Source organism: Ochotona princeps, chromosome 25 (genome assembly GCF_030435755.1).
Source record: "Ochotona princeps isolate mOchPri1 chromosome 25, mOchPri1.hap1, whole genome shotgun sequence".
Classification (NCBI taxonomy): domain Eukaryota; kingdom Metazoa; phylum Chordata; class Mammalia; order Lagomorpha; family Ochotonidae; genus Ochotona; species Ochotona princeps.
Window position 1 is genome coordinate 13,735,817 of NC_080856.1, and position 16,745 is coordinate 13,752,561.

General features: G+C 40.5%; 1 protein-coding gene across 5 annotated transcripts in view; it reads left to right on the top strand.

The window, feature by feature from the left end:
- Window positions 1–16,745, top strand: part of DOCK4 (dedicator of cytokinesis 4) — a 365,221-nt gene that overhangs the window by 303,811 nt on the left and 44,665 nt on the right. For all 5 annotated transcript variants that reach the window (XM_058655014.1, XM_058655015.1, XM_058655017.1 and 2 more), the window contains exons 31-35: window positions 7,791–7,939; window positions 9,576–9,661; window positions 14,293–14,388; window positions 15,250–15,310; window positions 16,479–16,572. In XM_058655014.1, the coding sequence (XP_058510997.1) occupies window positions 7,791–7,939; window positions 9,576–9,661; window positions 14,293–14,388; window positions 15,250–15,310; window positions 16,479–16,572 (486 nt within the window). The remainder of the gene's footprint in view (window positions 1–7,790; window positions 7,940–9,575; window positions 9,662–14,292; window positions 14,389–15,249; window positions 15,311–16,478; window positions 16,573–16,745) is intronic.

Sequence of the window (16,745 nt, forward strand, 5' to 3'; positions counted from 1 at the left end):
ACACATTGATTTGATAAATTTCTCTTCTCTCTTCTGTCTTTATTTTTTCTTTTAAAGATTTCTTTTTAATTATTTTTATTGGAAAGTCAGATATACAGAAAGGAAGAGAGACAGAGAGGAATATTTTCCATCTGATGATTTACTCCCCAAGTGGCTGCAATGGCTGGAGCTACACCGATCCGAAGCCAGGAGCCTCTGTGCAGGGTCCCAAGGCTTTGTGCCATCCTTCTCTGCTTTTCCAGGCCACAAGCAGGGAGATGGATGGGAGCAGGGCTGCTAGGACATGAACTGGTACATGCAAGGTGAGAACGTTATCCACTAGGCTACTGTGCTGGGGCCCTACTGTCTTTATTCTAAAACAAAAATACTTCTCTCCCTTCTTTCTCTTTCCCTTTCCATCCCTCATCTTTTCCTCTTTCCCTCTTCTTCTGCCTCTCAGATAATTACTTTTTTTTATACAAAAATTACTTTTCTGTTTTCTTCCGACTTCTAGAGAATATGAAAAATCTCTGGAGCAAATAGATTATCCATCAAAGATTATATCGTCAACACTCTGAAGCTGTGGAGCTCGGGTGGGGAGGCAGCGGCTGCCTCACCTGCAGCGTATAAGAAAAAGGACTAGTTGAACTTCACCCAGCACCTCCTGGAGCAGCATCCTGGGTGGCAAGAGCAACCTGAGTGTCAGCAAATTCTTTGAGGGGTTTTTAAGCATTTTGGTTAATATGCAGAAGATCAGCGCTATCAACACCCCCCTCCCTCTGTCTTTGTGGTCGCGGCCCTAACTGCTGACTCCCACACAGTCCTAGGACGCTGTTAGGAAAGGCTCATAATAGTGAGTGTATGGTTTCCCAGCATGACATAGTTCAAGTGTAGGGTGAGAGTAAATTGTCACATGTTTCCTGCTGGAAGTTTTGTCCTGACTTAGCAGAGTTCCAAGACATTAGAGGGATGTCAGAGGTTGCTGTTGTTATACAGCAGCTAGAACTGGAAAGTGTTCGAAAGTATTAAAGTCTGTCCTCTAACATATATTTTTACAAAATAATGGGAGAAAAAAGAATCAAGCATTCAGGGTACTATTATGTCTGTGACCTAGAATGCTTGCTATTTAGGATTAAGTATATCATGTTGTGGACTTGAATACTAAAGAAAAATTTATTATGTAATTATTAGTGTGCGTGTTTTATTGTGACTGGTTGACCATTGTATATTCCATTAGCAAAACTCATGAAGCAATAACTAGACACAGCTTACTTTGGGGGACATAAGCAAGAATGATCCATACTGGTGAAGAGCTTGGCTTTAAATTCTTGCTTTTTAATCTTTCTGTGTAACTTATATGGAGCCGAAAGATATCTTGATAGAGTTATCACAATTTAGTAATGTTAGTTAGCTTTTATGAGCTTTTAAATCAGTATTCTTAATGCTTTTTAAAACAACACTAAATTTTAGAAAGTAAGCTGAGGGAAGAAATGTTTAGACAACTAATTTTAACTCTTGTTATTTAAAGAATTGTTGTTGGTCTAACTTAGAAACATAGAACTTGGGGGTCTGGTGCAATGGTTCAACTGGCTAATCCTCCACCTTTCAGTGCCAGCATCTCATATGGGCATATCCCATAAGGGCACCAGTTCATGTCCTGAGTGGTCCACTTCCAATCCAGTTTACTGCTTATGGCCTGGGAAAATGGCAGAAGATGACCCCAAAGCCTTGGGACCCTACCCCCATGTGGGAAACCCAGGGGGTGGGGTTGGCTCCTGGCTTCACATCATCACAGCTTTGGCTATTGCAGCCATTTTGGGATTGAACCAGCAGAAGGAAGATCTTTTTCTTTGTCTCTCCTTCTCTTTGTAGATCTGTCTTTCCAATAGAAGAAAATGAATACATAGTTTTTCCATACCAACAGAGCACAGGGTTTCAATTTCTGCACATCCTCTCTAATACCTGTTGCTTTCTGTTCTTTTTTAATAACCCTCTTTGATTATGAAGTATTATCTCATTTTAATAAATTGACTTATTTCAATACAATAAAATAACTTTTTTTAAGAATAAGGGCCAGCTAGTAATAAGTAAACGACTTCTCTTAAATGTATCTTTTCTCTGCATTTTCCTTTTCTAAATTCAAAGACTAAAATCATTCTGTTGAAAGAAAAGAAAGCATATATTTTTCCCTAAAAAAAAATGTTATCCACTTATACCTACATCTACAAGAAAAGAGGTTGTTCTTTCCTACTGTCTCAGGTTTGGCATTCACCTTGATGCAAGGTTATGTTTTTTTCTTTCTATTTTTAGAAGAACTCACATCCTTCCTAAATATAAAGTGGGCTCCTTGTTCCACATTTACAAACAGTATCTTGTAACTGCTGCAGAAAAATCAATATTCCCCAGCAGGCTGTTCTATGTGCATAAATTTCAAGCACCAACAGCCCAAGTAGCAGGTGCCCTCAATACTTCAAAACAAGACCATGTGGCTGACAATTAGAAAAGGAAAAAGTCTACTGAATTTATGGTTTAAAATGAAGCCATTTAAATGAGGTTTATTTTGTAGTTGCCATGCATAGCTCAAACTTTTGCTGTGTTGATTCGGTGGGGATTAAATTTTCCTGTTCAGGTTCGTGCAGATTCTCTGTTCCCAAAGTTTGCTTTCGGCAAGTAAAGCTCTTTCTCTACATTCCTATGCAGTGATCCTAAAAGTAGATATGGCTTCTCTATCGCCTTCCTATGAAATTGGCCATGAAAGAAACTAGTTACATGTGACGTTTCAAGACCATCGATAGGATTTTTAATGGATGTAAGGATTTTTTTATTAGCGTAAGGAATTATTATAAAGACAAACTTGTAATGTTTTCTAGAATGTCTTCAAACTTGCCTTTAAGAAGTCCACAAAAATTGGTGTTCTATGTGAAGCAAAATCAGAAAAATCGTGATAATTACAGAAGTTAATGAGGACACAGGAGGATTTATTTTGCTAGTGTGTGTATGCAAATTTGAAAATTTTCATAATAAAGTTATTTTTCAAATAAGAAAGCTTGGTGATAAAATGTCTAAATAAAAGAATTTTTAAAAAATAGAACAGCTAAAAAAAAAAGATTTAAAAATACTCCAGCAAATGGTAACACAGTATGTGTATGTTGATGCCAGGCACCCCAGAGAGCAAAAGGAGCAGGCTTAAAGAGCATGGTGACAGGGTACCCACCCAGAGGAGTGTTCGGCCAACTCAGGGGTGGAGGAACTATCCAGGTTGGCAGGAACAATTCAGTCTTACTTTATATTCTCTCTCTCTCTCTCTCTCTCTCTCTCCCAGTCCCCTCTCCCCACATACACCCAAAAGCTATGTAAGGTCTCTTGGAAAAGGGGCCTTCCTGGGAGCAGGTCAAATCCCAAGAAGGCCTTTGCCCTGGCATGCATGGTACCTCTGGTGCAATAGTCCATAGTAAGAGTTTGAGCCTCTGCAGGCATCCCCTGTGCCAGGATCACAGAGCAGGTATATGACCTACTTATATCAGAACTTGCAGCCCACTCCCTCACAGGCATGTCTTCCTTCTCTCCCTCCCTCCTCCCCACCCCCACACGCTTGCTAGGACATCTTGAATATGCTTTAGGCTTTATAAAGTCACAGGATGAATGATTGAGTTCATGTTGCTTCTGCTTTCTGCCCTGACAAAAATAACTGAGGAAAGGAATTGCAAATGCTAGCTGCTCAAACTATTACATATGTTAGGAGGATGGGTAGAAGATGTAGGGGAGATTGTGAACTGATACTTCAATGTGGTGCAGATCTTGAAAGTAAAATATATTAATCTAGATTAATAAGATTTCTTTTGCTGTATCCTTGCTGTAAGGAGGAAAAGCAAGCAATCCTTTGGGGAAAATAAACAGTTACTATAAATAAAAGGGATGCATTTTCTACAACTTACAATACAACCTATATCGAAGTGCCTGGATCTTGGTTCCACTTTTAAAAAATTTATATATATATTTGTACATATATATGTGTACGTGCGTGTGTGTGTGTATATATATATGTATGTATATATATATATACATATATATATATATATATTTTGAGAGATGGGGGAGGGAGAGAGAGAAATTGAGAGAGAGAGAGCAAGTTTCCATTTGCTGACTCATTCCCCAAATGTATGCAATGACCGGAGCTGGGCCAACCCAAAACCAGGAGCCAAGAGCTTCTTCTGGGTCTCCCATGTGAGTGCATACGCCCAAGTACTCGGGCCATCCCCTGCAGCTTTCCCAGCTACTTTAGCAGAAGTTGGATTGGAAGTGGAGCAGCCAGGACTCAAACCAGCCCCCATACGGATTGCAAGTGCCACAGGCAGTGGTCCTACCCAGCACATCCCAGTACAGGTGCTTGGCTGCACTTCTAATTCTAGCTTCCTGTTGACATGCCACTGAAAGGCAGCAGGCAATGGCTAAAAATGCTTGGTTCCCTGTCACCCTCCTGGGAGAATCAGATTGAATTCTGAACCCCTAGCTTCAACCTGGCCTAGCCCTTCCTTTTGCCTTTTCTTTGGTGTTATCCCACACTTCCTCTTTCCTGTGCTCCCCTCACTGCCCCCCACTCCATCTCTTTAGTTTTTACCCATGTCCTGACACCTGCAAACTCAGATTCTCCTACTTCTCCCCCTCCTGTGTGTCACTGCATGCTCCCCAGAGTGACTTCAGTTGCCCTGGTGATCTGAAGCCCCCCAATCCATGATGCTTGCCAAGTAGTCCATCTTTAGCCCAGACCTCCTCCATCCTGAGCCCTAGAGCAGGTTTTGTTTTATTTTTCTCCCCAGAGTAGCTCCTGTTAGAAGTCCGTCTGCACTGTGGTATCACAAGTAGAGTCACAACTTGCAGTGTATGCAACTCATGGGCTCTAATTCATGGCCCAGCTGCTCTGCTTCCAATACAGCTCCCTGCGGGTGGCCTGGGAAAAGAAGTGGAAGCCGGCCCTAGTGCTTGGGCCCCTGCTGCTCATGTTGAAGACCTGGAAGAAGCTCCTGACTTGTGGTCTCGACCAGGCCCAACCTTTGTCCATTGTGAACCACCAGAATGGAAAATCTCTATCTTTATCTCTCCTTTCTCTCTCTCTCTCTCTCTCTCTCTCTCATTCTTTCAGATAAATTAAAAAGGAAGACTTAAAAAAAAAAGTCACTATTCCTCCGGCTTCTTCAATGAACTTGTTCTTTTTGAACAGCAATAGTTATCCTCATACTGTATGGACAGGTCAGGATTATTCCTCAGATATGTCCTCTGCCCTCCATTATTACAGCTGCCACTTTTGGACCAGTTTTGCTCAGTTCTTTGCATGGCCTCATTGGCCCTCTAGCATCACTCTCCCTAGTATTATCCATCTTAAGTCCCAACCCCCTAAGTCATGTTTCAACCAAATAAAGCTATGACAGCTCCCACCGCCCACAGCTGAATTCCCCCATCTTCACTCCTGCCCAGCTGTGTACGTGAGTCTTGCTGCCAACACTTCTATAACACCCCACCCCTGGCCACACTGGACTTCCAGGCATGGCAAGCCTAACCATGCTGTTTTCTCTCCAAGAATACCCTCTGTTAAGCCAGCTTCTTGTCCCCTTGATCCAGTAGAAATAGCACTTCTAAGCAGGTTCCCTCCATTCCCCCACGGGGAACGAATTGTACTCTTTGATGTTTTTTACTACTGAATTTATATCTCTACGGTAACCCAGATGTTCACTGCAACTTAGCTGTTCGCTGCTACCTCTCCCAGCAGTGTTCCCCGTGCACAGGCATTCCACTTGTCGAGTCACTGAGTGATCAATGAGTGAATCGGTTAATAACATGGGAATGCAGAAAATGCATGCATAATATTTTAAAGGTACCTCTTTTGTAATCTTGACATTCTCCAGATTTCCTAAACTCTCTATCACCCTAATCTAATCCATTTGTCAGTTTGGAAAGCATACATAGGAAAATGTACCCCCACATCCCACAGCATTCTCTGTATGTCAAGAGTAGCTTAAATAACCGCAGATTCAGTTAATTATCTTCCCTACTCTAATGCCTTCTCAAGGGAAATTCATGTGTACAGACATAAAGGCTTCCTTTGCCTCAAATAACAGACAGTAGAGATTTTCTGAGTATTTTTCTCTCGTATCAGTCACAAGTACCACTCATCCTCTGAGTAGATAAAGGAGTTAAGTGCTAATGGGGAAAAATTAATTAGAAATGTTTTTGAGCCTACAAGAGAGGGAAAGATAGGTGTTCGAAATGGCTAAGTGGGCTCACTGATTGCCCAGAAGTTATTTTGTGCCCATTTACTGTAAGCCCTCAACTTTTGACAGCTTCATTACCTATGCCAAGGTTTGCAAAACATGTTCTTGCCATGGCTGCTCACCTGCCAGTGTCCTGTAGCATTAACAATAAGGCCATTAGGGGTGGAAGTCACTTTCTGAAGGCATTTACCAAATCCCAAGGTGCTTAGTGACTGCACAACATAGGATTTCCACCATGTCTCAGCTTATCTATCATTCTGTCGTCCCCAGTTCTTTGCTCCACATTCTCTTCGTTTTTGAGCTCCTCTAAGGTCAAAGTGAAAAGTGTACATTTGCACTCTAGTTGTACATATTATCACTTGTATATCTAATTTCTGGGACTACCTTAATTTCTTCTTTTATGATATAATAAAAATAGAGAGTACTACCAAGGGCACTGGACCCAGAAATAAGCAGGTTTCTGTGGGCAGTGTGGTTATGTTTGTATTCAGCTCTCAGCACAAATGAGTAGAAGTAGGAACGGGTACTATGCAGCCCATGACTCTCTCATGAAGCCAACTCCTGCTCAGACTCCCGGTTTGTTCTGTGGGTTTCTAACAGAATCGTGAACTTCCAGCCGTGATGCTGAAGGTTTACTCTTCGATAAAGTGTAGTTTGTATGGCATGTAGTATTATGAGAACACTAGAAGCTCCTGTGTTACTGAACATAGACGATTAGAATAATGGACTTAACACTCACTTCTCCATGAACTCCTCTTTGTGCCATCCAGGGCCTTTTTCTCCTCAAAATTGTCAACACTGAACTGCTTGGCCCTTGGCAGTAGGCCATTTTGAGTTCACTATCATTATGTTTTAGTCTATTGCAAAATACTTATGTTCTTTTCAGAGACTACCATTTAGATGTTTATCTAGGCTGTGTGTTTATTCTGTTAAAACTAAAACACTAAAAGAAATGTGCAAGGTAGAACAGAAAAATCCTTTCATGTATAAAAGTATCACCTATAATCTCACCACCCAAAACTAATCACTGTGGTTAACATTAGGAGATATAATTTTTTCAATGATTACATATTTTTTAATGCAAAAGATGTCCTTGTACCAACTGTATTGTACCTGGCTTTCCTCTGTATTGGTATTAGAGAACCTTGTTTATATTAGCTAACCTGTGTTAGATTTTTTCAGCTTCACTTCCAATTATTGCATGACATTTTTATGTCTTAATATACAATGATCTGAATAAATCTCCAATCATTTTCATAATTTTTAATTGTACCTTGTGGCTGTTTTTGGTTTTGCCTGGAGAAAAAACCATAGTTGAAAATGAGGGTCTTAAAAAATTGTTGGAAAATGTATATTTTGTTAAAAAAAAGTTTCCATGGATTTGAACATTGTTTTGCAGTGAAAATTTATCTTTTAATTCTATCTTCCATGACATTTTTAAAATACTCTTGTAAACTTGTGACAAGTGCCTTCAACAGATGTTATAGTTCTTGTAATCTTATTCAGACTTGATATACTGAAACTCAGTTCTTTTGTTCACTGTAGGAGAACACAAGCTTCATTTTATACCTGCCCTGATTGGCCCCTTCCTTGAAGTGACCCTGATCCCCCAACCGGACCTCCGCAATGTCATGATCCCTATTTTTCATGACATGATGGACTGGGAACAGAGGCGGAGTGGCAACTTTAAACAGGTAGGTGTCACGTGCTCCCCAGAAGCACTGACACCATTTAATTTATAATCACGTTTCTCTAAGCTCCCAGATTCAACCTTGAGGTGGAAAATAAAGCAGCTGAGCTGGCAAACCTGAATTCCCAGGCTGGCCTGTCCGCTCTCAAGCCACATGGCATGTCCTGTGTCCCCCAGAACTCCCCAGTAAAGCCTGAAACACACACACACACGCACACACACACGCTTTCTGCTAAATATTACTTCGATTTCCCAAGTCTGTATTTAAGAATTCTCAGGGACCTTATTTGATCCCAGTTGGACCCTGCACAGAGGAATCAGAGGATTAATGACACTTGAAATCATCGAGCTCTCAGTGGTCTGCACATTGCACCTTGGTGAATGGCTTAGTTTTGAGCATTTGATTCGCAGTATGTTTTATTGTTCTTTGCTTGAAGCACTGAGAATTAATTTAATGAGGAACGCATTCGAAATTCTTATGAAAGGAAATTCCAAGGGGATGCACCTCTCATTTCTCATTGACAGAGATTCTAATAGCTTTGCTCCACTTTTGTGAAGACAGACATTCTGGTTACAGAACACGGCTGCCTGAGGGATCAGCTGCACTCACCATGCCACATTGCTCAAGTTGGAGACCAGCTGGCCTTCGGCCCATTCCCCTTGCGTCTCCTCCACGCCTCTCCAAATGAAACCTTCCTCAGACCTTAGAAACAGTTGTCAATTGTGTGACTAAACCGAGTGCCTAGAAAAGCATCGTGGTGCAAACACACACACACACGTATTCCACCTTTAACGGTGAATACATGTATTTCCAGGAAATCCAATAGGAAAATGAAAGGCTATTGAAAATTAGGCTGAGTGAGGCAGGGGGAGGACCTACTTTCCCTCCTTTGTTATCTCTTGATTGAAATTTGGCTGAAAGGAATAATTGGGCTTTGTCCTTTGACACAGTTGAATGCCCACCCCAGTCCTTAATGGTTGGAAGTTTTCTCGGTCACAGAGAGATTGTTCATTTTGTTTCTCTTCCAGCCTCTGATACTCATAGATGAAGGGATCTTTTCCTTCCTGATAGTCAAGTTCCAAAGGATACATGTCCTTGAGCACATAAATGTTTTGCCTACAGTTTTTAGGAAATATGTCATTTCTCTTCTCTGCTGCTTTTTATTGACTTAGAATATTTTTGTGGATCTCCCATCTGTCCATGGACAAGACCAGTTCCCCATGCAGCCTTGAACTGTTTTGGAGAAAGTAAATATAAAACAGTGAGGATTTCTGTTAGCGTGTGTGGATGTGTTCATTTGGTGATGTAAAATAAGTAGAACTTTTTCAGTTTTTGCAGCCCTTAAAAAGGAACTCAAACATTGAAACTGGGCTGCAAGCATGTGTGTTGGAATCGAGAAACAGAAACGTGTCTTTGGCAGGCGTAGATGCCACCCAGACGGCAATTGAAAGTCCTGTAACTCCATCTAAATTAGCCCTCTGGAACTCCACAGAGCTGCCTGCTATTAACCACTGCTAATACAGTCGTTTTCATACAATTTACTGCAGCTTTTTTCCCTGGCATGCATCAGTACGTTTTAATCTCCTGAGCAACCCTCTTTGTGGAGAAGAGGAAAGAGTCAATTTTGGCCATGTTTCAGGTGGAAGCCAAGCTGATCGACAAGCTGGATAGCCTGATGTCAGAAGGCAAAGGTGATGAAACTTACCGCGAGCTCTTCAACAGTATGTGAGTAATGTGTTTACCTCCAGTGCATTCTATGCAGGGGGCGTCGATCAGTACTGAGCCACTCTGTCCCGCACAGCACTGCTGTAGCTGAGAGCTGTGAAGACAGCTTGGGTCTCTCAGGAGTGCTTTGTCTTTGTGGAGTGTGAAATACAGGATAATTGCCTAACTCTGGTGAAGAAAGGATCTTATTATGTTGATGATTAAATGTGTTCCCATATTTTCATCTCTGATAGGGACAGGTTGCAAATGTTACATAACAAATCTCACTCTTTTCATGCCTGATTATCTTGAAGCCATTGCTTAATAAAAAACAAAGTGATGATTTCTAAACTAGGGTTATGAGTGGGAGCGGAAAAAAGGAGTGTGTTTGTAATGTTGGCGTGCAGTGTCTTCCAAAGTAAGATATCCTTGGCTGATTTGCCATGGGGAAAATTAACCTAGTTTGCACCTGTTCTTCAACACCTGATTCAATTCATCAATACTGATTGTTCACTCAGCATTATTCATTGCTTCTGAAATGTTTCTTAGCACACCCTCTCAGAATATCACAGCAGCAAATTATTTTGAGCATATTCTTGTTTTAGATGGAAGGTAAAAATCATCCTGGAGTTCTAGAAGGGGAGTTTGAGGTTGAGCCTTCCAGTAGAATAGAATCTTAATCACAGTATGAATTGTTTCTGTACCAACTGTTCATTCACAGCATGGAAATGGCCCGAGAGGACACATGGGAGTGTTTGAATGCTCTGAGATTTCAGGTCTAGCACTTGTTTTCTCCATGGCCCACTGGATCTTAGTTATTTTCAAGCATACTTACAAGGTGTTTCTTTTGGAAGGGAGAATTAACTTATTGTGCTTGGGAAATGTTTGTAGCTCTTTCAGAATTGCAAAAATGATGAAGTAATGTACATTTCTAGTACAAAACATTTTTTATCTGTGCTTGCGTCCAGATTTTATCTAGAACTAAACATTAATGCTTTAGTATGGGTGGCCAAATGCGAAATTTTGCAATTTGATCTGTGATCATTAATTTCCATCAGTGGAAATATTAATGTATAGGTTCGAAGAGTATTATTAGTGACAAATAGGCTGAAGAGATTTCAGTTTGCCTGATTCAAAATCATTCTTGATGCTTTCAGGAAAATTATATTGAGAGGGAAAGCCAGATTGGAGGTGTAGGGATTTCATGTGGTAGCTGTGGGTGATAAAAATCCATTCTTCGCGCTGCACCCTGAAGAACACCACTTTCTTATGATACTGTAATTAAATCAGAACTTTTAATAATTATTCACCAAGCCCTTGTTCATTCTAGTGTACAAAGCCTCTGTCTTTCATGACAGCTGGAGTTTAGCAAGAATTCTGATTAAAACCTCATCTAATATAATAAATTACTTTTAAAAATAACACTCATTTCAGTTACTAGTCCTGAGGTTCAACGGAGAACTAAAATAAGAAAGCACTTAGTCAAATGAATCGCTTGGGAATCGTGATTAATTATTTATAATAACTTCACAAGATTAATAAATACATAGTGCTACAGTGCCTCTTATCTCTCTTAAGAAAGGTTTCATAACATGTCATTGGGATTGCTTGTGTATAAATATGACTTTGAAATAGAAGATACACCTTGGCATCAGGATGAAATCAATAATTGTAGTATTTCAGTCGCTATAATTAGGAATAAGTTAAAGTGCCAGTTTCATTCAATGGAGTTTGTACATTCTTTTGTTGATTTTTTTAGTGTACTGCTAAGAATGCTACCATAAATATTTTGTTTTCATATGACCTTGATCAGCATATTCTCAGTAAATCAAGTCTGAAGTGATAATTAAATGCAATTAAATTTAAATTAAATGAGCTCAAAAAATCTGTATTACAGGGGGAAAAGTCAGATGCTTTTGGGCAGTGGAGATCACAATGAATTTGTATAGTCACAGTGAGTGAGCTGGGAACACTCGCCATTACATCTTACGTTCTCATCTGTTCCCTCTAACACTTGCCCGAAACGTCCGAACATTTTTCAGAAGCTGAAAGTGGCTCGTTGGCCCCTGAAGTGTGGTATTTGCCAAAGGGGGCCCTTTGGATGGAGTGATACTTTTTTCTTGCCCAAACAACTCCTCTTTCACTAAGCTCCAACATTATCTTCATTTACCCACACTCTGTAATCTTTGAAAGAGGTGGGACTTGTTAGTTTGGATGACACTGACAGTGCCTTAGCAACCAATGTGAGGTATCCAGAACAACATCTATAACTGAATTTTTTTTCTTTCCCTGGATCCGCTGCATTCGCCCATTCATTGATCTCCCCTGTGTCAGGCACTTTTATAGGGCTAGAGGCTGCGTGAATGTGCTAGAGAGGTATACAGGAGGGCCAGCAGCTGAATCGCAGACACGAAAAAACGTTGCAGAAGTAGCAGCCAACTCAGTTCCTTCTTAGTCTTGTAATGGTCAAACAACTACTGTTTAAGACAAGAATTCCTGTGTAACACTATACTTTATGAATACAACCTCTCTCTTCGGATTGTGTTCACAGACATGAGTGTGATATAGCAGGGTGATGGGCTGAGCGTGACCCTGTTGTGATACAAAGAGAGATTGGGAGATTGAAGATCGCATTCAAATCACTCCTCACTCTCATTTGTTTCCTGGAATAGAAGCCTAGTGACCAATGTCATCCTTCAGGATCATGGCTTATTCCAATCCCCGATATTATATAATCTCCATGCTTACAACAGAGCGTGCTTTCCAATTAGCAATGAGAAATCACCTATCATTGCTGTTAGAGGAGGTCCCAGTGTAATCAGTGTGGGCATGGCACGTGATTGCAGACCCAATGAAGAAGCCTGGTCTTCCCAGACTACCTTGCTGTCAGACAGCCTGGGAAATGGCAAGCCTCCAAACAGAGGCAGCAAGCCCGATGGAGAATGCAGGTGAGGTGGCTTCTAGACTGGTCCTGGTGTTCAGGAGTTAGACAAACAAGTAGCACAGAGTCTGCTTCTTGTTATGAGTGATCAAAGTTGCTCCGAGTCCTTACTGCTCCAGAAAACTATGCAAATTCATGAAGCTCATGCCCATAAAAGAAGTCTTTGTATATTTTTAGAATTATTCCTTAACTCAGATTCTTTGGTTTTTTAGCTTCTAAAGTATATGAGGTGTGGGCTGTCACTTGGGAAAATTGCTACATCATCCTGCCTTGCTTTGGCAGGCAGAATTTCATTTGAGGACTTGGTTCTATACCAGTTTGCCATTCATTTAAGCCAGAAACAGGTATTATTTGGAGGGTTTTTAAAAACAAAACAAACAAAAAACCCCAGCACATTTCAATAAACAAGGAATATTCCCCCCAAAGGATTCCTCAGGACTTACCCCATCCCTGATGCATGCAATCTCTACCCCACCCACCTACCCATCCTTACTGTAGGGAAGGATTTTGAATCAGCCAGAACGCATGATCAGGGATGCAGAGGCAACAGGCAGACAGAAGAGACAGAAGACCGGACTCTGGAATAGCAATAGCAGGAAATAGCTCGGGGAAAGGAGGAAAACTGGAAGAAGACAAAGCCCCAGACAGAAGGGAGCTTTGGCAGTCTTCTCCTTTCTCCTTTAATGTTGATTTTTCTACTAAGTCCTATGTGATCAGCTTTGATTGTTCTTCTAAGCAGCGTTTTCTCGCTGTCTTGTGTCTGAAGCTAAGATGAAAGGGAAACCGGACTTTAGACGACAGTGAAGATCGTCCAGTTCCAGGGGATAGGGTAACATCCTCACACGGTTGTGCTTGGGCTCTGGCTCTTCTTTTTGGGACTCATTCAATTGTGCAAGCTTCACCATGCATGCTCCGAATTTGCTGAGAGGCAGGAATGACAGCAAAGCAGATCCTGATCCTTGTGGCTGTTATTATTTTGTGTTTACAGTGGTGTCTCTGCTCCAGGGTGCTTAGGAGTAGGGGACATGTAAGAGGGGAGATACGGTTCTGTGCTTGTCATCAATCCTCAATAACAGCCACTTAGAAAAATCCTCTGTGATTAATGACAAAATGAATGAAAACTGGAGTGAGTGCACAGATAGTACAATATGTATTGAGTGGGCAAATGTTAAGTGCAAGGGAAAAAAACGCAAAACGTCATACCGTCTGTACAAGGATTTTCCTGTAGCTGTTGCATTGCAGTAAAATTGCTTGGATGAAGATGCATTCCACTGAGAGGTAGGAAGCCGTTTTTATGGGAATAAAACTAGATCTTACTTAACAGAAAACTTGGAGGTACTTCTGTTTTTACTGTTTGCAGTGCTATTTTTTGTGGTAAGGCATAATCCTCTCATAGCGTAAGAGAGAAGCTAGGGAAAAAAATGTCTTTGGGCTGTAAGGTGCTTGCCTGTTTTGAAATATGACTATGTGCATGTGTTTGTATTTTATGACTTGGATAATCTGAAAATCAATTTGCTTTGTCAATGCTTCCTGGATTAGAATTCCACTATTTGGTCCCTATCCTAGGTAAGATGTTGTTTGCAAATTGTGCTACTTGTGAGATGTTGCAGTGGTTGCTAAGGCCTTTAAGGTACTGATGAAAGTAAAATGGTTGTCATGGTGACTGATAAAAATAAATGTTGAAAAATGCCCTGGGTTCTTTCTTTTGCAGTTTACTAAAGAAAATTGAGCGGGAAACATGGAGGGAAAGTGGCGTCTCATTAATTGCCACTGTTACTCGCCTAATGGAGAGGTTGCTGGATTACAGGTAAGAGCCCTGTGTTTTCCAGATAGGCAGTCCCACCCAATTCCCAGTCAGAAAATCAAACAGTTAGGACACAGTCAACATTGTGCTTAATATTAATCACTTTGAAAATTGATAAATTAAGCTGTGGAACCTGGTATATTAAGACAATAGACTTTCACCCAGTTTTTTCAGAGTTCTCAGTTTGGACTTGTTTCGTTTTGTTCCATTACTTTCTCATTAAGTTGAGAAGGTTCTCAGTCCCTAAGAGTCCTCCAATTCTTGTTTGAAAAAATAATTTTTTCAAAAACTCAAGAATGACCCATTAGAAAATACTTTGTGATTAACCCATTTAACAGGGAAGGCAGTGAGCCGGATGATTTCACAACCAAGCTGTTCTCTTCCAAAGGGGGCAGGACAGGAATGAACCACGATCCGTCTTCAGACATGTCATTAATATTTATATTATCCAAACTGCTAAAGCAGCTCAGCACACTGAAATGCATGGTGATTTTGTTTCATTTCAGGAACTGAACTCTCATGCTCCTTGTGAATGGCCAGCCAGGCTGGCCAGTTACCTCTCACTCTGTCTTAGGAAATGTATAATAACATATCTCTGTTCTTGCCTCCTGAGCACCCTCTCTGTTTAGTGGGAGCACAGTCTTGACATGCAAATGACATCTCAACAGGAACTGGTGCTCAGGCGTCTGTAGCTGTCCAGTCTCCCCAGGAACCATCAGTCCCTGTGGATGCTATCTTCCACAGGCACTTGAAAATTGCTTCTGGTTTCCAACTATATATATATAGAGAGAATGCTTTTTCCTAAAAGAAAAAAAAAACTGTTTTCCCCTGGAAAGGAAGTTCTAACTGTTGCTTTTTTTTTAGGGACTGCATGAAAATGGGAGAGGTGGATGGCAAAAAGATTGGCTGCACAGTTAGCCTTCTGGTTAGTAACCTATCTTCTTTTTCTTTTAACTTTCTTCCCCACAGAAATACTCTGTTTTGTTTGTTTGTGACCTGTCACGGGCCTTTTTGAGGGAAGGGATGTTTCCTGTAAGTGTGTTTCAAAGAAACACGGTGAGCTTCAAGTTACTTTAATGCCTAGAAAATCATCAGTTGAAAACATTACCTGGTGCACCTGCTGTATTCCTGACCACTCTCCTGGGCAGAGCCCTGGGGATCCTGAGAGATCCTGGGTCCCCCTGATGTGTCATTTTCCCACATCAAACCTCTCCTAAGAAAAAATATCCCAGTATCTCTAGGGAAAGTTTCTTTTACTTCTCTGACCATCCCAGAGTTACGGTCATTCTGCATTTTAATGAATTCATGAATGATATCTTCTTGTGTGAAGAAATGAGTTTTCTATTGAAGCATGCTAACTTCTGTTTGTGTGCATTTTAACTAAGGTGACTATATAATTTGTCACCCCTGCAGGGCATTTTTAAGAATGAAATTAATAATGATTTAGGAGTAGCAGGCTAAACCAGAACTGTCCTAGGCAAAGTTTATACAAAATGTCACAGTCTAACTTTTAGAATAGTATTGTTAGCCCAGAGCAAAGGGATGGCGATACTTTGAGACATTTCTTTCTCATGTTTTAAAACAGGATCAGTAAATGCTTTTGACCGTTTTCCTTACTCAGATTTTAAATACAAGCGTGGTTTCTTTTGATTCGGAATCGCTGAAATGTTGGGGTGTACCTTGCAGAATGGATGAAGCCTCATCATTTTCTCAAAGTACTTGAGCCATTGTTGCTTTTCTTCCTTTGGCTATTTGACTTAAATGAACAGGTTGATCTGTTACTTGTGTTTAGTATTGTTTAGCTGAACAAGCTGATTGTCTATGGACAAACTAAAAAAAAAACAATAGAAAGTAACAAAGGAGCTATGAATCAGTGGAAAGCAGTCTCACAGGAGTTACCAATTTTTTCAGTAATTGCTAGGTAATGCTTCCTACCTGCTGGGTTGAATATGTTGCTCAGTCTTGGTATTTCATTTTCAAACAGTGTTCACATGGCAAAAATGTATCAGTGTCTTAAAACTAGCAAATTAGAAGGTAAAAATCTCTGTAGGGTGACTCTGGAGATTCATCAATAGGTGTACTCTTTTTTGCAGAACTTCTATAAGACTGAGCTAAACAAGGAAGAGATGTATATACGCTACATCCACAAACTCTATGACCTCCATCTCAAAGCTCAAAACTTTACAGGTAATTTTGATTTTTGGCTCAGATTGGGGAAGTTGTCTGTTGGACCATCGTGTATCAAAGATGATCAGTTCTCTGCTTTTTGTAATGACAGCTGAAAATGCAAAAATTTCTACTTTAAAATTGAAATTTACCTTTGGATACATGTTTGTAAGTATACTACTTTAATGTATACG